Here is a 21,948-nt window from a genome sequence, read left to right as displayed (position 1 = left end):
TGGGATGTGGGTCTGCCTGCTGGAGTGTCCTCCACGCCTACAGAGCCTGCAGAAGGTGTGGGGCAGCAGGGGACCCCCCCCCAGCTCTGCAGCAACATCCATGGGGTGTGTGGGGCTGGGAGGGGAATTCTCTGCTGCTGGAACGTGGGGTTACTCATACCAGAACAGATGCGCTCACACCTCATTGAGAGCCCTCTCCTGGGTGCGCACTTCATGCTCGGGATGGGAGCTTGGGGGTTTGCTCGGCTGTGGGAGTGCAGAGCTCTCAGAATGGTGCTCCCAGGCTTTATGCCACACGGAATGGCCCCAGGGGTGCTGTGCTCGGTGCTGGGTGGCTGCAGGAGCTGCGTGGCTGCAGCACGGGGCTGGCAGTGCAGGGCAGGGAGCCAAGCGGGTGTTGCTGGTTCTGATCCGTCCTCTCTCCTCCTGTCCCTCCCAGTTGCAGGAATACTACAAGAAGCAACAGGAGCAGCTTCACCTGCAGCTATTGACACAACAGCAAGCCGGAAAGCAGCAACCCAAAGAGGTGAGCTCATGCAGATGGGTTCTGGGCCATCAGATCTGGCTGCAAATAAAAGGGGACCAGCAGGAAGAAAACAAGGCGTGTGAATCCCAGCACCTGGGGGAGCAGCAGGTCCTGTCAGAGGGGACGTGGGACTCAGTGGGACGTGGGACAAATCCCCAAATCCTCCCCTCGAGGGGAGGGCAGAGCAGGATTGGCGCAGCCCTGCCCCATTGCATGGCCCCAGTTCACCCATGTGGCAGCATGTGGGAACCTAGAGCAAGGCTTAGGAACCCCTCTCTCCTCCCCACTCGCGGTACGTGGTGCTGCCAGGGCTGTTCCATGCTGGGCACATTGCTGCACCCTCAGCACTGCTGCTCTCTGTGGTCCATGCTGGCACCCACCCAAGCTTCACAAGGCTCTGGCTGCGGCTGTCATTGCTGTGCCCACGCGGTGTGCAGGGGTTGGCCTTCCTGCAGCCATCTCCAGGAGCTGCAGCTGCTGCTCTTGCTCCAAGATCAGAGCTGGCTTAAAGAGAGCGTGGCAACTTGTAATTAAATGCTACGGAGGAAAGGAGAAATGCGTCTGCTGAGAAATGCTGCGGGGGAGAAGGGGCACGGCTGGGTGTCCCACTGGGATGGAGAAGGGCTGTGGTGTGTCCCAGAGCTTTTTGCTGTGCTGCTTTGCAAAGGAGAACCCTCAGCATCCCGGTGCTGTGCTGTGGGATGGACATCCCTTCCCACTGTGTCCCACTGCTGAGCTGCTGCCCTGTGCCATTCCTTCCCAGCCTGCTGCTCCCAGAACCCCACATAGCATGGGGATCCCTGTGTGCTCCAATGGAGGGGGCTGCCCCTGCTCCCCCTCTGCCCGTTCCAGCACAGCCCCCTGAGTCCAGCAGGACTGGGGAGGGGCTGCGGGGGGCTGCCTCTGCCTCACCTCGGCGTCAGCTTAATGAACTGCTCCTGTCAGTCCCCGGTGTCACACCGAAACTCCTCTTGATGTGCTCATAAATCAAAGTGACGGCGCCTCGCACCCCGTGAGCTGCACCCACTCAGCTGCAGCTAATGTAGGCGGCACTGGGAAGGTACTGCGGCCCCAAACGGGGGGGTCACTGGGGTGGGGGGACACTGAGGGATCCAGGCCCTAGCAGGGAGCCAGGCCAAGGGTTTCAAGCTCTTAAATCCCAGCGAGCACTGCTCCTGCATCCCATCAGGGACCCCCACCAGTGGGTGCTGTGGGTCGGACCCCCACAGGTGCACCCTGTGTGCACGGTGCATTCCAACCCCACACAGTTTTTGGCTGTTTGATGCACGTTTGGTCTCTCGGGTGGGCAGAGGGGCTCCCCGGGGGGGCATGTGGCCCTTGGTGTGGGTGACCCCAATGCTTTCCCAGACTTGTGCTGCGGAGCTGGAGGGACACACACGTGGGTTGCAGTGTGCGGAGCTGCAGAGCGGGGTGTGCCCACAGGGTTCTGCTGAGCTGAGTGCCCCGGGGATCCCAATGACTTCATCCACTGCCAATCTGCCCCTGCTTCCCGCCGGGAAATGCCATGAATGAGGCAGTGTTCGGGGAGCCCAGGCATGCCCAGGGCCCCCGGGGAGGGCGGTGTTGGGGCTGCAGGAGAGCAGGGAGAACCCGGCCTGGCTCCGCTATGGGGTGAGGACGGGGCTTCCCAGGGGGACGGGTGTCCAGGGTGCACAGCCCTGTCACATTCTCCTCCCTGCATCCCAGCCCTGCAGGAGCACAGCATCCAGGGTTCCTCCTGGCCCAGTGCATCGCATGTGGCTTCTCTCAGCAGAAATGGCTTCATTTCTATCCCAGTCTCCACGCATCAGGGAGTAGGGTGGTGGTGGATAGGAACCCTGCATCCCCCTGGGGCTGAGAAACCTGACTGAATGACATCTGCACGCTGCATGGACAGCGCTGCCTGGTGGCCTGGGCATGTTGCTCTGGGCTGCACCCACGTGTGCTGACTGCAGGCTGAGCTGCAAACTGAGAAGGGAGGGAGGCCCGGGGTTGGGGGTCTCTGTGCCCAGTGAGTGGAGCTGGGGGTGCAGTGGGACCCCGTGCACAACATGCCTGAAGCTCACTGCTCCCGCTCCCGCTCTGTGCCCCATGGAGCTGCATTGCCATGGGGGTCAGCACACTGCTGCCAGCCTGGCTCCTCGCAGCCTCCAGACAGTGTTGGAGAAAACAGAGAGGTTCATAGGGTTAGCGGGCTGCCTGCCCTGCTAATGAGGCCGGGCAGCCCGGGGCGGCTCCCCTCTCATGGCCCGCTTGGATTAGCAGCTGCCTTTCCCTGTCCCTAATTGAATTCTCTCCCCTTCAGTTAATTCTCATGGATTTCTTGGTGCCTCCCCAGGGACCCGTCCTGCCTAACAAGTTTAGGGCCGGTTCCTCCGGTCAGAGCATGGCAGGGTTGGGGGGAGCCCCCCTGGTCTGTGTCCCACGTAGTGACACCGGGGTGGGCACCCATGGACCAGCAGCACAGGGTACAAGCTGCCCTGCGGGCTGCCCTCTGCCCCCACCTAAAGGGACTCATAGTGATCATCTGTGGGGAATGGAGGTCGAAGGAGGGTGTGCACAGCCGGTGTTTGTTAGGGTGCATTTTGGGTGCTGGAGACCCCTCTCCATTGCTGATGCTCTGTAGGCAGAGCTGTGCCTCATGCTCATACAAACAACCAGCTCTGCTTGCTCTCTCCCTCTCTTGTCAGCGCTTTTTTTTTTTTTTTTCCCCTTCTTTTCTTTTTTTTTTCCCACTTTCCTTTTCTTCCCCTCCTCTTCCGATAGATCAAAGCCTGTTCCTGGCGCGGCCGCCAGCCAAGCAGGCCCAGCAGCACGGAGCCCCGGCGTGCTGCCCGCACCTGCAGCTGTGCCCCTGCCCTCCCCGAGGCCGCAATGCCAGCGCTCACCGTCTCCCTTTTGTCTCCCAGCAGCCGTTAGGGAACAAGCAGCTGGCATTCCAGCAGCAGCTCCTGCAGATGCAGCAGCTCCAGCAGCAGCACCTGTTAAACCTGCAGCGCCAGGGGCTGGTGAGCCTCCCGCCGGGCCAGGGCACCGTGCCCCTGCAGACCCTCCCCCAAGGTAAGGTGCGGAGCTGGGGGGGCTCGGCGGGGGAATCCTGGGGTTGGGGATTCCCCGTGGGGATGTGCAGGAGGTGGTGATTTGCACAGTGCAGGAGCAGCACTGAGCACTGGGTAGGATGGGGGGAGGACAGCAGGTGCTGCTGCTGGGCCGTGTCCCCCACTGATGGCTGTGTCCCATCCCCACACAGCTGTGTGCCCCTCAGACCTGCAGCAGCTCTGGAAGGAGGTCACTGCTGCCCAGCCTGTCGAAGACAGCATCAAACAAGAGGGTCTCGACCTCACCACCAACACCTCCAACTCTACCTCGTTTTCGGCCGCCAAGGTCTCGCCTCCCATTTCCCACCACCCTCTGCCCAATGGGCAGAACACCATGCACACGCCGAGAAGGGACAGGTAGGGACGGGCTCCAGCCATTCTGCTTTTACCCTCGGGGAGATGGGTTGGAACCAGAGGGTCTGCAGGGTCCTTTCTCCCCCAGCTTCTGTTCTGTGATGATTGGGAGCCATGCAGCCATGGCTGGGGAGGTTCTCGGGGCTGACCCCCAGGAAGTTCCCAAGCCTTCCATGGGCCTGTGTCCTCCTCTGCAGCTCTTCCCATGAAGAGACCCCCGGCTCTCACCCTCTCTATGGCCACGGAGAGTGCAAGTGGCCCGGCTGTGAAACCCTCTGTGAGGACTTGGGACAGTTTGTCAAGTAAGTGCTGCCCTTCCCGGGGGGGAGAGCTAAGCTTTAGGGCATCCCAGCGCAAGGGGTCCCAAAATTAGGTACCCAGACAATGCAAAAAGGGGAACCTGTGCAGAAGGGGAAAACATGCCAGGCCATGCTGCTGGAGGAGGAAAGACCCCATTCAGGGCGTGGGGGGGGTGCAGCTCCCTCCTGGGGGGAGAGGAGGAGAGGAAGCAGATGGCAGCGCGGCAGCCGCTGACACCGCTTGTGGGCTCTGCGCTGACTGATTAACTCTGCTGTCGAAGAGCCCTCTGCTAGCGTCAGGGTCAAACAAATTGTTTTCACGCTTCGTCAGAGGTTTACTTAATTAGTTCATTTGCAATTAGATCTCTTTGTAGCCAGGATTTTTAGCAAAGACATCAGAAGGAACTGACGGGCTCTCTCGCTTGCCGCGTTCCCCCCTCCTCTCAGCTGTCTGCTGGCGGTGGGCACGGTGCAGCTCGGTGAGGGCTGGGCTTCCAAAGCCCTCCTGGGCACAGGGAGGGCAGCTGGGACCGTGCCACCCTGCCCATCCCCTGGGATGGAGCTGGGCAGTGCCTTTGCTGGGGGAGGATGAGGAGGAGGAGGAGTGCGAAGGCATCTGTTGGGGCCAGGAGTGGTGAGTCAGTGCATCAGACTCCGTGCCCTCCTGCCTCTGACTCACCGGGTGAAGCCAGATAAGGCGCTGCCGTGGCTCTCCAGGCATGTTTGCGCTGGGCAGATGAGCCACCTCCGGTTTGGAAAGCAGTGCTGGGTTGGCACGGGGGGGCCAGGGCTGGCAGAGCCACCCCCAGCAGGGAGGGGAGTGGTGGTCTGCATGGTGGGGCTGACCCCGGTTGTGGCCTTGGTGGGTGAGAGGCACATTTCTGGCACGTCCAAGCGTAAAACCCCACATTTTCCTCCTCAGACACCTCAATACAGAACACGCACTTGATGACCGAAGCACAGCCCAGTGTCGAGTTCAGATGCAAGTGGTACAGCAGCTGGAGATACAGGTGGGTGCTGCTGCACAGTGGCCTGATTGGAGCAGCTCCCTCCCAGCTCTGCTTGTGCTCTGCAGGATGGAGCACAGGCTCAAGGACTGCTGGCGAAGCAGCCTTATTCCCAAATCTTTCCAAGAATCCTTCCCAACCTGCAGTGCTGCCCGTGTTGTGGTCTGGGTGGGCATTGAGGCATGGAGCATCCGCAAACTGCTGCCCCATCCACAATCCACAGCCCTGCTGCAGGAAAGGACAAGCCATCCCTCCTGCACAGGATGCCACAGTTGCCCTCCGTGGGTACAGGGGCTGCTGGAAAGCGGGGTGCTGGGCGAGGAGCCCAAGTGTGGTGTTTGGAGGCTGAGCCAAGGGATGCTATTTTTGGACAGCAGCTCTTTAAATAGTTCTTTTCCCACTGCCTCTGACTCCCCGAAGTGCTGTGCGTAATTCAGTTCATAGGGAAGGGAGGAGATAAAAAAGGGGGGAGCGGTGCTTTTTCATCTGGAGGCTGAAAGAGGTGAAGGAGGGGCAAGCAGGGCTCTGTGTGCTGTCCCTCTCCCCATCCCATTCCCTGGCCCTCCCTAGCACTGAGGGGCCGCATTTGGGGTACCCGGCAGGGCTGTTCTCACCCTCTCCCCTGGCTGTCCCTGGTCTGTTTGTGTCAGGTGTCCCCACAGGGTCCCTGGGTTTGGGGGAGGGGGGGGATGCACAGCAAACTCGGCCCCCTGCTTCCCCAGTCCAGGGGGGCTGCGCTGCCATTGCCTGCTCTTGGCATAACGCATGGGGTTGAAAGCAATTACCGGGGCTTAAAGAGGGGAGGGAAGGGAGAAGGAAAAAAGCAAATCCTGAAGGGCTCGCAGAGTGCTGCATGTGTGAGTGGGGAGCTGCCACCACAGCCACCAATTATAAAGTTTTCAGCGCGGAGCTCCCGCTGTGTCGGCGGAGAGCGTCTGCATCACGAGGGGGGACCTGTCAGCTCTAATGAGCGCCGCGGCAGCGCGAAGGCAGCCGAGCTGCTCCAAACTTGCACAAACTCCTCACTGGCTCCCACCGTTAACCCCTCCCAGCCCGGGTTTGAGGGGTCGTGGCAGGAAGGGAAGGTGATGGGAAGAGAGCGCGTGTCAGGTCCCATCGGCTGCGCCGAGCTCGACGCCTCTCCTGGTGCCACAGTGAATATTTCACCCTTCCCCGCACAGCAGGGAGTAAATGGGCGGGGGCACAATTACAGTGATGCTGTGTGTCCGGGCAGATGGGTGGGTGGGTAGGTGGGTGGGTGGAAGGAAGGACAGACGGAGGGGTGGACATGGGGACATGGGAATACGTGGGGATGCCCCCATCCCACCTCACCCGCTCCCTGCTGCTTCCTCAGCTGGCAAAGGAGAGTGAGCGCTTGCAGGCCATGATGGCCCACCTCCACATGAGACCTTCGGAGCCAAAGCCTTTCAGCCAACCTGTAAGCACACGCCTCCCTCCCTGCCCCTCTGCTGCCCCACAGACCCCAGTCCTTCCCTTTTTCCCCACTCGTGCCCCCACTCCCCCTGCATGTGGTCACTGCATAGATGGGCTTTTCGGGATGTGTGTCATATTCTCCAGTTCTGTTCTGTTGTGCCAGCATCAATGCATGGCATGGGGCAGGAGTAAAATGCTGCTCATGTTGGCACGTGGTGCTGCTTTGGTCATGCAGCAGGTGCATCCCGTCCCTATCCCATAACTGCATCCCCATCCCATGGTACATCCCACTCCCTGCAACTCCCCCCACTGCACCTCCTGCCCGCAGCACAATCCCACTCCCAGAGCAGTCCCAGCACACCCAGCCCCACACTTTCCCCACTCCCATCCGCTCTCCCTTCCTCCCCACAGCTGAACCTGGTCTCGAGCGCTACCCTCTCCAAGAGCACCTCAGACACGTTCCCCGACGGTTTACCTCATCCCCCCACCTCTGCCACGGCCCCCATCACCCCGCTGCGGCAGGGCCCCTCCGTCATCAGCTCTTCCACGTTACACAGCGTGGGGCCCATCCGCAGGAGGAACTCGGAGAAGTTCTGCACCCCGATATCTTCAGGTGGGCGCGGGGATGGGGCTGTGGGGCTGGCAGTGCGGTCTGAGGGTGGGCTGCCATCACCCCTCCATCCCCTTCTCGTCCTCCCTGCAGAGCTTGCACAGAACCACGAGTTTTACAAGAACGCAGACGTCCGGCCGCCCTTCACATACGCCTCGCTCATCCGGCAGGTGAGTGGCTCACCCCAAAACCTGGGCAAGGCCGCTCTGTCCCCTCTCTGCAGCAGAAGGCTGGAGTCTCCCTGACTCCTTGCACGAAGCTCAGGCTCTTTGCAAGTGATGCTCTGTCCCCTCTCGGCTCCCCCAGGCCATCCTGGAGACCCCCGACAGGCAACTGACGCTGAATGAGATCTACAACTGGTTCACCAGGATGTTCGCCTACTTCAGGAGGAACACAGCCACGTGGAAGGTGAGAGATGGCACAGGGCTCCTGCAGCCCCACATCCAGCACAGACCCCAGCGCTGCTGCAGGAGACACTCCTGGTTTTATATGCTAGGGTCTGGTTTGTTGCACAGCTTGGAAATAGTGTAGGGAATGATTTTGTGGCTTAGATCCTGCCACCAGGATGCATCCCCAGACTGTGGGGGGGTCGGTCTGTGTGGCCCACCAAGGTCTGTAGGAACTCCCTACAGAGTCGTGTAGCTGGGGCACAGCAGAGCCGCAAGTCCCTGTGCTGAGAGAAGGGTGGAGAGAAGAGCGAGGCACTTGAAATAGGAAAGAAGGTTAATGATAACCTGGGGGCTGGCAGCACACCGCACACTGGGGATGGCAAAACGTGCTGGGGGGTGCAGCCAGTGCTGCCCCATCCCTGTGCAAGGAGCTGCCCCCCCAGCTGAGAGCTCTGCGGGGTGCTGGAGGGCTGTGCAGGCATTCAGCACCAGGGCAGGAAGGCGTCGGGGAGCACTTGTGGCACGGAGATGTGGTTGCAAAGACTGATGCAGGTGGATTGCATGGCTGTCTGGTTATTTAGAAATCACCCAACGGGAGAGGAGCGAAGGACTGCTTTGCAGATGGAAGGGGCTGCTGTGATGGAAGGAATGGACTGCTCTGGAGCTGGTCTTCCCCATGCACTGCTGAAGCAGAGCAGCTGGAGCCGGGCAGTGCGTGTGGGTGATGCAGTGCTGTGCAGCCCGGTGTCCCCCTCATGGCACACGGCAGCACTGCAGCTGGCCGAGCTGCACCAGGCATCGCATGGGGCTGTGTTCATTTCTGCCAGGATGGGGTTGGGGTCCATCTGGGACAGCCCCTTCCCTGCCCAGTGCCTCAGTTCCCCCACTTGTGGAATGAAACAGTGGCTGCTGCTGATGCCTTTCTCCTTCCCTTCTGTGGGTACAGGGGATAAGCTTTCGGGTTTTTTCTCTGCAGCACCCTGTGTTCCCCAGCCCCAAGCTGCTCCCCAGGAGGGGCTGCCCCGACCCCCCGTATTTCCCTTCTTGCTCTTTGTTTTTTCCTGTTCCACCACCAAAGGGGATCCAGACATGCCGGGTCAGGGCAGATTCCCTTTGCAACTCTCCACGCCCAAGGCCAGGTTTCTTTTAAAGGAGGGAGATGCACAGGAAAAAATCACCTTATTTCCTCCCTCCAGAAAATTGATGTTTCTGAGGTTCCTCCTTCAGCCCCTACTTCCCTCCACCCCCCCAGGATCCCACCCCCACACCGGGGCAGAGACATGGAGCAGTGTGGGGCCCTGGGGTGGGGGCCGTAGAACAAATATCATTAGAAAAGGCAAAGAGGAGAAGCAAACAGAGCAGCCAGGTCTGGCACTAAACAAACACTGTTAAAATACAAAAGCTGTGTTAAGATGAGGTGTGGACCCCCAGCCCTGGTGTGGGCAGCGCTGCTCTGTGGCACATAGGGTGGCACATGGGTGACACCTGTCACCTGCTCAGTGCCACCAGCACTGTGTTGTCTCCAGAGCCGGGGTCCAGCTGGGTGGGAACAGTTAGGGACCACTGTGGGGGGGCACAGAGGAAAGGGTACCCCTTGTTTCCACATCCCAGTATTTCCACAGGGATTTGCTCTGCTTCTGCCCTACGCAGGTGCATCCCTGCCAGCACTTCCCCATCGTGGTGCTGTTGAGGGGCACTGGGCTGCCAGGGGGCACTGGGGAGGATGCTGCCAGCTCAGTCAGACTCTGACCATACCATGCACCCTGCTTCCAACTGGGGCTTTGTTTGGCCGACCGGCCCCCTGCGTGTGCAGGAAGGAGGAAGGGGAGGAAGTCCTGTGTTTGCTTGCCTGAGGACGGGGGTTCAAGGGCAGCACTGGATCCTGTCCCCTGCCTCCCTGCCCGGGGCTGGGGGTTTGCAGTGAAGGCACAAGGACAGGGAGATTGAAAAAGTGGTTTGGGGTTCCCTGTGGGGTTCCCGGCTCCCTCCATTCCTGCTGGACTCAGAGGACAGGGAACACCTTTGGGTGCCTGCAGGCAGCTGGGGGCTGCTGAGGGGGAGAGGGGAGGGAGGGAGAGGGGCTTTGTTTCCATCCTGCATTAAAAAGCAAAAAAAAAAAAAAAAAATGGGGGGGGCAGTGCTATGTGCTGTGAGTTTCCGGGAACTCTCACAGTTGGTGATGGGGGGGGGCAGTCCTTGCATCTCCTTCTGCCTTGTTGTGCTGGCCGGCTCCTTTGTTTATACAGCCCCCGTTCGACCTTTTAAATTGCTGTTAATGTTTTAGCGTAACGAATTAGTCTCTCATCACGAATCAGGACTCGAAATAAAAAAAAAAAAAAATTAAAAAAAAAAAGAAAGAAAAAAAAAAAAAACCCTCCGAGGCCAACTTCCTGAAATTGGGGTCATTCTCATTTGCAAGGCAGAGAATCTGAGAACCTTAATGCAAGGAAATTTATTCAAAGGCAGAGCCCCGGCGTGATTAGGCCCTTTGTAATTATAGCTCGGAGAGATTCCACTCCAGCCTCCTGCCTCCCTCATGGATTAGCAAGTGAGTCGGAAAAATACACAGGATTTAATTAGAGGCAAATTAAAATTGGTAATGAAATAGGGGCAGTAGCAAATGGCAGGGAGTTGGAAGGGGAAAAGGGAGCCGGTATCTCTCGGGGCTGCGCTGTCTGCCTACGTGTGCGTCTCTTTATTTTACATTTAGAGATGTAAAGATGGTCGACGTAAAGAAGAAAGGGAGGGAAAGGGCCCAAAAGGGATTGGGGGGAGGGAAGAAAGGAGGAGAGCTGTGTGTCCGCAGCAGGTGCTCAGGTCTCAGTGGTGTCACTGCCCCTTGTCCTGCTCGGTCCCCATCCCAGTGCCAGCATCAGGCTGAGGATCACAGCCGTGTCCTGGGCTTGGCTCAGGGCTCAGCTCCCCAAACCTCTGGGCATCGCAGAGCCTTCACCTTGGGACAGGCTGTGTCAGCCCAAGGTGAGCGGTGTCACCGCGAGGGCTGGGAGGGAGGAGGAGGAGAAGGAAGGCGGCTTTCAGGCTGTGGGTGTCAGGGCACGGCTGTGCTCTGAGCTGCATCGTCCCCTCCTGCAGAACGCCGTCCGCCACAACCTGAGCCTGCACAAATGCTTCGTGCGCGTGGAGAACGTCAAGGGCGCCGTGTGGACCGTGGATGAGCACGAGTACCAAAAGCGAAGGCCACCAAAGATGACAGGGTGGGTGCCACCCCCTCCTCTGCTGGCGGCACTGCGGCTCTCGGGGCCGGCGGTGCTCAGACTGCTCTCTGCTCTCTGTCTTCTGCAGGAGTCCGACTTTAGTCAAAAACATGATTTCGGGACTCGGTTATGGAGCACTTAATGCAAGTTACCAGGTGAGGATGCTCTGCTCATCCCATCCCCTGCAGCACGCAGCCAGCCCTGCCCTGCTGTGGGCACACTCCACTTCCCACGCTGGCTGTGCACAGCCGTGATGCTGTGCCATTGTGGCAGCACTGCAGTGGCACTGAGCAGCCTCTGCTGCCCCGTGGAAATCCCACCCCACCGCAGAGGCATTCCCCCATCACACCCCTTTGCTTTTTGCAGGCGGCGCTGGCAGAGAGCAGCTTCCCTCTGCTCAACAGCCCCACCATGATCAACACCAGCTCTGCCAGTGGGATGCTGCACGTGGGCCACGACGATGTCAGCAGCACAGTGGAGCAAGTTAACAGCAACGGCAGCAGCAGCCCGCGCCTGTCCCCGCAGCAGTACAGGTTGGTGGGGCGGGGGGATGGGGGGCAGCCACATCCCTGCAGGGTGTGGGGTTGGAGAAAGGGTGATAGCACTGCTCCGTGCCCCCGGTGGCTCATAGCCCTCGCCGAGGAGCAGTCTGGTGTTAACCTGTGGTGAACAGACCGAAGGCTGAGTGCCAGCAGGGCCGTCCCCACGAGGTGGAGGGCTCAGCCCCTCTCTCCCCCCTGCAGCAGCCACCCCGTGCACGTGAAGGAGGAACCCGCTGAGGCAGAGGACGACAGCCGGCCTGTCTCGCTGCTGGCCACCGCCACCCAGAATGTGACAATTCCTGACGACAGGGACCTGGAGGAGGAGCTGCCGGTGGAAGACTTGTCCTAAGGACCCCGAGCGCTGCCTGCGCTCCAGCTGCAGACAAAGCCTGGCTCCCGCCTCCCCAAGGTGACCTCTGGCGTCAACCCGTTTCTTCAAGGCACTTCCACAAAGCAGAAGGGTTTCCTCGGGGCACCCGTCCTGCTCCCACTGCCCGGTGACTGGTGGGTCCCCGGCGCGGGGGACATGCGGCAAAACAAGAAACAACCCTCCCTGAGCTGAACGTTGTCCCCCCTCCTCCCTTGGTTAGTAACTGGTGAACGAGGATGGTAGATTGTTTCTGTCCGAAGTCGTCCCTCCTTCCTTCCCCACACCCACACTCCAAGGAAGGCTCCTCCATCCCCTCATCCCATACCGTGTGGCTGTGGGCTCTCTCCAAGATGCAGCTCCAGGATGTCCCCAGATCCCCAGCGACCGCCCCAGGGAGGCAGGACCCCTCTGCTGAGCCTCCTCCCAGTGGGTTTTGCACTACGAGGACCCGCGGTCCTTTCCCACATGCTTCCTCCATCCGGCTTTGGGGGAAGAAACCGCAGAAATGGGGCCGAGACCTGTGCTGCAGCCTCACACCACCATCCTGCACCTGCTGGGACCCTGTGTGTCTGCATGGCCCTGATGTCACCACCGCTGTCTGGGTGCCACCCACCCCCCACATGCCGTCCTCCAGTCCTCAATGCCATCGGGCTGGTGGCATCCAGGTGGTGACAACCGTCCTGGCCAGGCACTGAGGACAGAACTCTGGCTGCATCTTGGCATTGGGTGCAGCGATGATGGCTCTCACGGCCGGACGCATGGAAGGCTGGGATGGGAAGAAGCTCATCACTGCGGCTGGGATGGGCTCTGGGTCCTGCAGGAGCCACAGAGGAGGTTGGCACGTGGAGTCCCACCAGCAGAACCCTGCCCAGGGCTCCAATGTTACCATCCACGCCAGGATGGGATGGGCTCAGCCCCAAGCCATGCCCACTGGAGCCGGGCTCTCCATTCCCCATTTCGCCTTCGTTCCGTCCTCCTTTTGTGTGCGTTGCACGACTGCGTCCAGATGGGAAGATACCCAAAGATGTCTAGAGACAGCAGGTCCGTAGTTCAGGTGAACAGATGGTATTGATGCCAAAAAGAAATATTAATAATAACGAGAACGAGACAACCAAACACCCCTCTTTTCCCTGCGCTTTCTTTTTCTGGTAGCAGTGGTGGTACCCAGGGCTTCCCATGGCCCAGGCTGCTCTTGGGGACCGACGCCCCCCCTCCTCTCCTGGGGGATGTATTGGTGTGCCATTTGGTGCCGTCTGCAGCATTTCTCTAGGGTTAGACCTTCTTCTTCCTCTGCTATAGGGTGGGAGCTGTAGCCCCTCTGCTATGGGGCTGGAGTGCAGTGGGGCTGTGTGGGGCACTTTGTGGGTCTGCTGCCCCCGGTGCTGTGTTTTGTGCTGAAAATGGGACACGTGTTGTGGGGCACAGGCAGGGGATCCCCGGCTGAGCACTGTTTCATACCCACGCGTCACCTCAGCATCGTCCCCAAGGTGCTGGTGACCCTACAGCACGTATCCCCTAATTCAGGTCACTGAAACGCCTGCATGCAGAGATGGGGCTCCCACGAGGCCAACAAACCCCCCCCATACTTGAAGGGGTGTCCCCCTATTGCACCGTCCAGGCGATGCTGAACTCCAAATCTCATCCTGGTGAGGAGTCACCAGCATCCCCCGTACACCCCCCCCCAAAAAAAAAAACCAAATCAACAATCCAAACCAACGTATGTTGGGAAGATCCCTCGGCCCAGCTCGCCGTGCCGATCGGAGCACGAAGCGCTGCCGGGCTCTCCCCTCGCTAGGTGTCCCCACTCGGCGCCGCGTTCCGCCGCTCCATCGCCGCTGCCACCGCCGCAGACGCACAAGCAGAGCGCAGCGCCGAGCATCCCGGCCAACCCCATCAAAGAAGGCGAAGGACTTATCTCCCACCCCCCCAACCCCCAGCACACACACACACATTCGCACACCCCCCCCTACAACTTTAATTTTTTTTTTTTCGGTCTTTTTAAGTTATTGTTTTAAACAAGTTTACAGCTCTGCGTGGAGATGTGGATGAAGGTTGGCCGCTGCCGTGCGCTGCTGCTTTCCTGCCCTGCGGAGGGGCGCGGGGGGAGCGGGGAGGAGGGATCTCTCTGCCGTGTTGGTGCCCCCCGCCTCCACCCGCACCCTGTGCAGCTCAGTTTCCCCTCAGCATCCATCCAGCTTCGTTTTTGTCCTTTCAACTTAGGAAGATTTCTTCTTTTTTATCCATGCAAACACTGGCAGTGCTTCCCTTCTCCCCACCCCTCCGTGCCCTTTGCTGGAGCTTTCAGCGTCGCTGCTTTAGGGGTTGTGGGGAAAATTGGGGTCCTAAGCAGGGCAGCCTTCCGTGCCCTCCCAACTCAATGGGGCAGTGTGGCCATGGGCTGCCAGGCAGCAGTTGTTGCCCCCAAGCATGAGGGTCCCTCCAGCCAACAGAGCCTGCTTTCCTCACGTGCTTTGGGGTCCTGAGCACCCCGATGGCCCCGGGGAGGGGACGATGTGCCCTCTTACTGTTCTTCCCACTGAGGGGACGCTGCATTCCACGGGTTCAGGCACAGCTGGTGGCACCTGGTGGCTCTGGTGACGCTTTGCTGATGTCTCCAGCCCTGCATCCCTCTGCCTGCAAGCTCTGCACCGCTCCTCTCCTTGGAGCTGCGTGTTTCCATAGCTGCTCTCTTCGCTCTTCTTCTCTTCCCGACTTCCCTCTGGGGATTTCGTTTTTTTAGCAGCTCTTCCAACGCTGTTTTCGTGCACTGGGCTGAGCGAAAGCGCGCACAGCGTGGGCACACAGCACACTGGCACACCTGCACGCCTGCTGTGCCCCCCCCTTGGGCTGTGCTTTGTGATGTTTCAGCTTTTCCAGCGGTACAATCCCCCCAAACTCCCCCCAGAACCGCGATGAGGTCCCCCCCTGCACCTCCCAACCCCTCCTCACCCTGTGCCCTATAGGTTGTTAGCCGCAATCCTGGCTCGCGAGAGCACCATATATATATATATATTATATATATATAAGTAAATATATAAATATAAAGGAGGTTTTTTAAAACAAAAACAAAAACAAAAACAAAAACATGCACAGGTTTGGGATGTCCCGTGGCTCCGAGCCGTGCCTCCCCCCCAGCCAAAGTGGGACCACAGTGGGGGGATGCGGGTGCCACGCATTGCCCTGCTGCTGTCAGGGCTGAGCAGCCCCATCCACGCCCTGCACCCCACCAGGGATGGACCCCCCCCAGCCCCGGGTGCGTGTTTCCTTTTCTGCCGGGTGGGATTTGTACAGAATTCCACATCTTACCTCAAACACGTGCCTGGCACAGGGGAGAGGGGGAGGAAGGATTGAGGACCAAACGCAGCGCTTGGCGGAGCCCCACGTCTGTATATACGGAGATATATATATACTGGTTGGAAACCCACTACCACGAACTGCTCTCTTGCGTTGGGATGTTGGTTCTGCTCGTGGCGGGGGCACCTCCCATGGGTTCTCTCTCACTGGTGTCCAGAAGGATGTACTCTGTTTTCAATGTCATTTTTTTTTTTTTAATTATTATTTTTAACGCTGATTCGTATTGTGTGGAATCGGTGGAGGGGGGTGAGGAGGGGCCCAGCGTAGGGGCAGCGCTGGGTGCCGGGGGGGGGGGGGACAGCAGCAGCCCAAACTGCATTAAACCAAAGGGTTTCCGTGCTTTGTTTACATGACTGTCCCGCGTTGCCACCCAGGAGAAAGTCCCCACATTTGGGTTTTTGTCCTGGAAATGCTGTGGGAGGTGGGGAACGGGATGGAGCCGGGCAATGGGGACCCCCCCTGCACCCCAGTGCTGGGCTGAGAGCCCCTCATGGTGCAGCCCAAGGGGGGGTGAGGGGGAGCATCGCCCACCAACACTTCTCCTTTATTTCCCCATATTTTTTCCCCCTCATTGCCGGGTGGGGTGGTGACCCTGGGGAGGGGCCGGAGGGAGGTGGATGGGGGGGGGACATGTACGAAGCCCCTTCCCCACCGCCGCATCCCTCGTGCTGTATAAAGGAAATAGCGTTGCTGTGTATTTGTACTCCGACCTTCCGTGTGTCTGCTTTGGCAGACGGTAAACCCTTGTACAGTAGGTCTAGCTGCATGTAATCTGTATGGACAATGGCATTATAAAATGCAATAAAATGAATTACCTATCATCTGCAGTGCTGGCTGCTTCTTTGCGGTTATGGGTGAATGTCAGCTCTTCCAACACTGCTATGGAACCACGTGTGCCAGAGCTCCCATTCTGGTGGGGCTGCTGGGTGGGGGTCTTATCCTGCTGGCGTTGCAGCAGCCCTCACGTCCACGGGTGCTGGCAGCTTACAATTGTTGTCAGCTGCCAAGAAGGGAGGAATTTTTGGTTCCCAGCACAAGTCGGCACTGGAGAGCTGCGTTGATAATGGGAGCCAAGAGGAGCTCAGCTTCACTGCAGGTTCAGCCCTCTGCAGTGGGGTTGGATGGGATGGGGTGGGGTGGCATGGGATGAGATGAGATGAGATGGCATGGAATGAAATATCATGGCATGGTGTAGATGGGATGGCATGGCATGGCATGACACAGTATAGATGGTGTGGGATGGCATGACATGACCTGTTGATGGGATGGAATGGGATGGCACTGGTGTAAATGGGATGGTATGGGATGGTGTAGCTGGGATGGGATGAATGAAATGGTATTGCATGGTAAAGATGGCATGGGATGACATGGATGGCATAGGATGGTGTAGATGGGATTGGGTGGCATGAGATGGCGTGTTATGGTGTAGATAGGATAAAATAGCATGAGATAGAATGGGATGGGATGGGATGGCATGGCATGGCATGGCATGGCACGAGATGGCATGGCATGGCATGGCATGGCATGGCATGGCATGGCACGAGATGTCATGGCATGGCATGGCATGGCATGGCACGAGATGGCATGGCGTGGCATGGAATGGGATGGGATGGCATGGCATGGCATTGGATGGGATATCATGGCATGGCACAGTGTAGATGGGATGGGATGGCATGGAATTGGATGGCATGGGATGGCATGACATGGGGCAGCAGTGGCTCCAGGAAAGGCATAGTGGCAGCTCCAACAGGAGCATCCCTCTTCATCCTCACCCCCCACACCAGCAGCCCCTGCTCCATCCTGCTACCTGGGGTTTTTCCAAAGGCTGGCACAAAGGTGAGTTTCTGGCTGTTGGCTGGAGTTAGCTAGCAGTAGATCTGCCAGTACAAAAAATAACATTAAAAAATAATTAAATTTATAATTAGTAAGTTAGAGATCGTTTGTCCTTAGGGAACTTTTCCCCTACACCTTAAATTTTTTTTTAAAAGTTCCACAGTGCAGCATTCTCACCAGTGTGTTCCATAGCCTGGGCCTGGGGATGAGAATGGAAATGGGGATGGGATGAGGATGGAGATGGGGAAGGGTATGAGAATGGGGATGGGGATGAGGATGGGGATGGAGACATGGGTGTGGATGGAGATGAGGATGGGGGTGAGGACAGAGATGGAGGAGATTTCAATTGCTGCCGAGGCCCTCAGCCAGCTCACAGCCCCCCATTTCACAGCCCAGCTCAATGGCTCGCTCCCATCTGTGTCTAGACCCTGCCAATATTAATAGTCTGTTATATCCCCTTTCCCTCTGCTGCTCTGTCTCGGCCAAACTTTCTTAATCTTTTTTCCAGTGGCCTTTTTCCAAGGCTCCCTGACCCACAGCCAGCTCGCCCGTGAGTTCCTGGGCTGCACTGAGCACATCTGTGCCAGCTGCCTGCTGCCCGCCCGGCCCTGAGCACCCATGGGTGCGAGAGCCACAGGGAACCGCTCCCCACCCCCAGCTCCTGCATCACGGGCTGGGGTGGGTCTGGGGGCTGCACGTGCCTCTGATTGATTTAACACTTGGAGAAGGAGATCAGAGCTTTCCAACTCGAGATTATTTTTCCTTTTTTTGTTGTTGTTTTGTTTTGTTTTTCTTTGCTAGGGACGTGCAAGCTCGGTTTGATTGCTAAACCAGTGCATGGCTACGAGGGGGAGACCGGGACTGGGGCTCAATCCTCCCTGCGACCCTTCCACCAAGGTGCTGCTGTGCCCCATCTCCATGCTTGGCCCTAAAGCACAGCCCCATGTGGGGATGTGACGCTGCTTTGGGATGTGACGCTGCTTTGGGATGTGCCATGGGTGAGTGGTGGCCTCTCTGGTGAGGGCTGAGCTCCTGCTGTGCTCAGTGCGCCCTCATTAGGGCCACCCTCATCCTTGTGGGCATTCAGCTAAAAGGTTGCATTGCTGGTAAAAAATACACCAGGGTAAGCACAGCTTTCAAGTAGTTAAATGGAGGCCAGGAGGCGGGGGGGAGAAAAAAAGAAAAAAAAAAGTGGTTGTTTTATTATCAGTTTGTGTGTATGCTTCTATAAAGAGCATTAAGGAATTGCAGCAACTGTGGTCAGGGAAAGATAGGACCAAAGGAGCAGTGATGGGTTTCTCTGTGCTTTCCTCTTCCTCGTGCTGTGGTTGTACTCCAGCAGTCCCTTCACGTGGCAGGCCCATAACCCTGACTCTAACCCTAATCCTAACTCTGACCCTAACCCTATCCCTAATAACCCAAACTCTAAACCTAACCCTGACCCTAACCCTAATAGCCCTAACCCTGACCCTGACCCATCCCCAGGGCAAGGTGTGATGGAACAACCATTGGAGCAGCCCATGAGCCCTACCTGCCCACAGCCCCTCTCTTTTCCTGTGTCACCCAGGCAGCATCACCATGAGCCCCTGGAGGGGGGGGGGGGGGCACAGGGCTCTGCTCCAGCACTGCTTTGTGTGGGGTGGGCTGGGCCTGCAGCCCCCCACCCACAGGATGGAGAACAAAGGGGGTTTGCTGGGGAGCGGGGGGTGATCCAGCAAAGCGGGGTCTGCAGGGAGCAGCGAGCCCCCCCCCATCAGCCTCCTACCCCCCAGCACTGCCCCTGGGGGGGGGAAGCACAGTGCAGAAGGGAAGTTTTCAATTTTTCCATCTTTGAAAGATGAACATTCATGGGGCCTTTTGCTTTTTTTTTTTTTTCTTTTAAAGTTGAAATGTCTGTTTCCTATTTATTTATTATTATTATTATTTTTAATATTATTTACAGAAATAGCTCGTGACTCATCAGAAACCTCGGAGCAGAAAACCTCGAACAGAGGGGTCATTCACTGGGAACTGGAAGCTCCCTCCCCCCGCCCAGCTCTGCTCAGAAGGGTTTCGGGCGGTTATTTTGCTCAGGGATTTTGTGTGCGCCCAGCTCTGTAACCACGCAGACGGATCAGGGGGTTATGGACATGGACCTATGCAAACACAGCTCTGTCTGCACAGCCTGGCTCTGTCGAAATACAGCCCCATTCATGGCTCTGCAGCCCGGATTTGGGGTTTTTCTGTTGTTTTCGGATTGCGTTTTCTTTTCGGTGTTTATTTTTGCTTTCGAAACTGCAAAGAGTGCAGGGCGGGATGGGCGCCCGCGGTGTTGCAAAACTCACTTTAAACTGCAAAGCTGGGGCTTTGTGCAGAGCCCATGCTGAGCCTGGATCTGGGAGTTGGCTTCCAGCCCCTTTAAATCCCCATTGCCCATCCCCACCCCATTATCCGTTGCACCTCACTGCCTGACTCCACTCTGTTGTCCATCCCACCCCACTGACCACCCCTACCCCATTATTTGTTGCACACCACTGCTTGACTCCACTCTGTTGTCCAGCTCACCCCATTGCCCATTACACCCTACTGCCCATCCCCACCCCACTGTCCAGCCCACCCCCGTTGCCCATCCTGTTCCATTGTCCAACCCACCCCATTGCCCATCCCCACCCCATTGCCTATCCTGTCCCATTACCCATCCCCACCCCCCTGTCCATCCTGCCCATCCCTATCCCATTTTCCAACCCATCCCATTGCCCATCCCCATGCCATTGCCAATTCTGTCCCATTTCTCACCTCCATCCCATTGTCAATCTCACCCCACTGCCCATCCCCACCCTACTGACCACCCCAACCTCACTGCCCATCCTGCCTCAGGTCTGGGTTCAGGGCCACAAAGCATTGGGGTCAGGTGAGCGCTGCAGGATATGGGGGTTGGCTTTGGCCATGTGATATGAACACAGCCACTGCCACGAGCTCCTGTGAATGTGGGTCAGCGAAGTCCCACACCCACACCAACAGCCCCATTTCCCAAAACACATCGAATTCCTACAGTGCTCGGGTGTAGCAAGGCTGGGTTATGCTCACTGCAGGACCCTCTTTGTACAGCACAGTTCCCACACATCTCCTACTGTTGCTGCAGCACAATGCCAGAACTGCTCAGGGATGCTTTCTTTATAGGACACCGCTTGGTTTTATGGAGAATGTTCCCATTGGCGTGCTGGGCGCTCCGCGTTGCTGAGTAATTGGTAACCCACAGCACAGAACTGCCCAGACTTGTTTGCACACCCTCCTGCTCCACTGCATCTGCTGCGACGAGGATGGCCCCATCCCTCTCTCTGGGGCTCCTCATGTGGGTACTGGGCTCTGGGGCTGCGATACCCAGGGCCACACTGCCCCACAGCCCCACAGCAAGGGAGGGCTTTGGGGGCAATCTGTGCAGGGCCCTTCATGGGGTGTGAGCTGATGGATGCTGGTGGTGACGTTCCAGAGCCATCTCTGAGACACGGAGCCTGCAGGAAGGAAGACTGGGGCTGGGCTGCTGTGAGCTTGTGCTTGCCAAAATCCCCCCTGAATGAACACGGACTGCAGCTTCAACACCCCATTGGGAGGAGGCAGCGTGGAAGTTCTGGGGCAGCAGAGAGCACAGCAGCTCGGTGCTCACCGTCTCTGGGGCAGCGTGGAGATGGGATGCGCCCTGCCAAAGCTCACGGGGAGCTCTGGGGCACCAGGAGCAGGTACCTCGTGGCAAAGGGACCTGGGTGGTGGAAGAGGGGAGAGCATGGAGCTGATTTTCAGGACTGGATCCTACCTTTGGTTGTGGGGTCATCAGGGGGAGAGACCCTGCACTGTGGGATCCCCATGGGGCAGCAGCACGGCCACGGTGCTGTGATGGATAAAGCCCCATCCTCTGTGCCCTCTCATACCAACCCCTGCCCTGCTGATGCCACAGCGCTGAGCACTGGGCACACGAGCTGCAATCAGGGCCACAGTTCTGCATCCTCAGAGGACTTCTGAAGTAGCGCTGCTCCCATTCTGCTGCACCTCCTCTCATGATGGGCCCCGGTGCAGCTCGTCTCTTTCCTCCTGAGCCATAGGAGCGCAGTGGGGAGATCCCGAGCCATGGCTCAGCCTCACCAGCACTCATTTATTTCCACGCATTACCAGGCTGAGCTGTCAGCACAAGGTGGGAGGGGAGTGCCGCTCTGCAGCCCCATGGCTGAGCCCAGCACATGGCACAGCATCACCGCTGCGCTCCGCCTGCCCAGGGCTGCTCCCCGCCAATCCCAGGGCTGCCAACCCTGGCATCAAACACCTCCATCCAGTGACCTGCATAGTGCAGGTGCCAGCTAAGCAGGGAGGAATGTGCGTGGCAGTGTGGGGCTGGCATGGCTGTGATTCACTGACACCCCACGGCCCCACAACCCATGGGCCGGACCCATGCTGGGTGCTGCCCTAATGTTCATTTGGGCAAGCTTCAGGTGATGGAAAGGCTCTGGCCGCTGTCCCCTGGTGACCATGGGGTGATGGCAGCGGAGGAGGGGCACAGGGGGGTCACCAGCTCCAGCAGTGGGTTCAGACCCTGGGGGCCACAGCTCTGTTCTTCAAAAACGGAGTGCTGCAACAGAGTGGAGTGATCTGAGGGAAGTTTTGAGACCCCCCCCCAGGGCAGGGAGGGCACCCCCAGCTCTTGGCTGACACCCACAGCAGCAGCTGAGCTCCGGAGGGATTACAGCAAAATTATTCCCCGTATTGTGCGAGAGGATGGCTCCTGCGGGGGGGGCAGCAGCAAACCGGGCGAGGGAAAGGGCTGCTCCCCCCCAAACAGGGAACGCGCCCCGGCTCTGCGTGCGGGGCGGTGGGAGGAGAACTCTGACCGCTCTTCCCACGTGGGGAAACTGAGGCACGGCGCGGGGGGGGCGGAGGCTCTGGGGCCCC

The 21,948-nt window shown here is 58.5% G+C and overlaps 1 protein-coding gene across 5 annotated transcripts in view; it reads left to right on the top strand.

The window, feature by feature from the left end:
* Positions 1 to 16,038, top strand: part of FOXP4 (forkhead box P4) — a 42,091-nt gene extending 26,053 nt beyond the window's left edge. For 3 of the 5 annotated variants that reach the window (XM_031605823.2, XM_031605821.2, XM_090124341.1), the window contains 13 exons: positions 440 to 526; positions 3,436 to 3,586; positions 3,777 to 3,981; positions 4,176 to 4,280; positions 5,200 to 5,287; positions 6,639 to 6,722; positions 7,130 to 7,331; positions 7,422 to 7,498; positions 7,635 to 7,736; positions 10,811 to 10,932; positions 11,021 to 11,087; positions 11,299 to 11,465; positions 11,676 to 16,038. In XM_031605823.2, the coding sequence (XP_031461683.2) occupies positions 440 to 526; positions 3,436 to 3,586; positions 3,777 to 3,981; positions 4,176 to 4,280; positions 5,200 to 5,287; positions 6,639 to 6,722; positions 7,130 to 7,331; positions 7,422 to 7,498; positions 7,635 to 7,736; positions 10,811 to 10,932; positions 11,021 to 11,087; positions 11,299 to 11,465; positions 11,676 to 11,823 (1,605 nt within the window). In that variant the 3' untranslated portion in view covers positions 11,824 to 16,038. The remainder of the gene's footprint in view (positions 1 to 439; positions 527 to 3,435; positions 3,587 to 3,776; positions 3,982 to 4,175; positions 4,281 to 5,199; positions 5,288 to 6,638; positions 6,723 to 7,129; positions 7,332 to 7,421; positions 7,499 to 7,634; positions 7,737 to 10,810; positions 10,933 to 11,020; positions 11,088 to 11,298; positions 11,466 to 11,675) is intronic. The other 2 variants (XM_090124342.1, XM_031605822.2) reach the window with 1 other exon arrangement.
* Positions 16,039 to 21,948: the final 5,910 nt, after the last annotated feature.

Source organism: Phasianus colchicus, chromosome 25 (assembly GCF_987193195.1).
Source record: "Phasianus colchicus chromosome 25, bPhaCol1.hap1.1, whole genome shotgun sequence".
Taxonomy (NCBI): domain Eukaryota; kingdom Metazoa; phylum Chordata; class Aves; order Galliformes; family Phasianidae; genus Phasianus; species Phasianus colchicus.
Note: the sequence above shows the minus strand (reverse complement) of the source record. Positions and strands in the feature narration are given on the sequence as shown.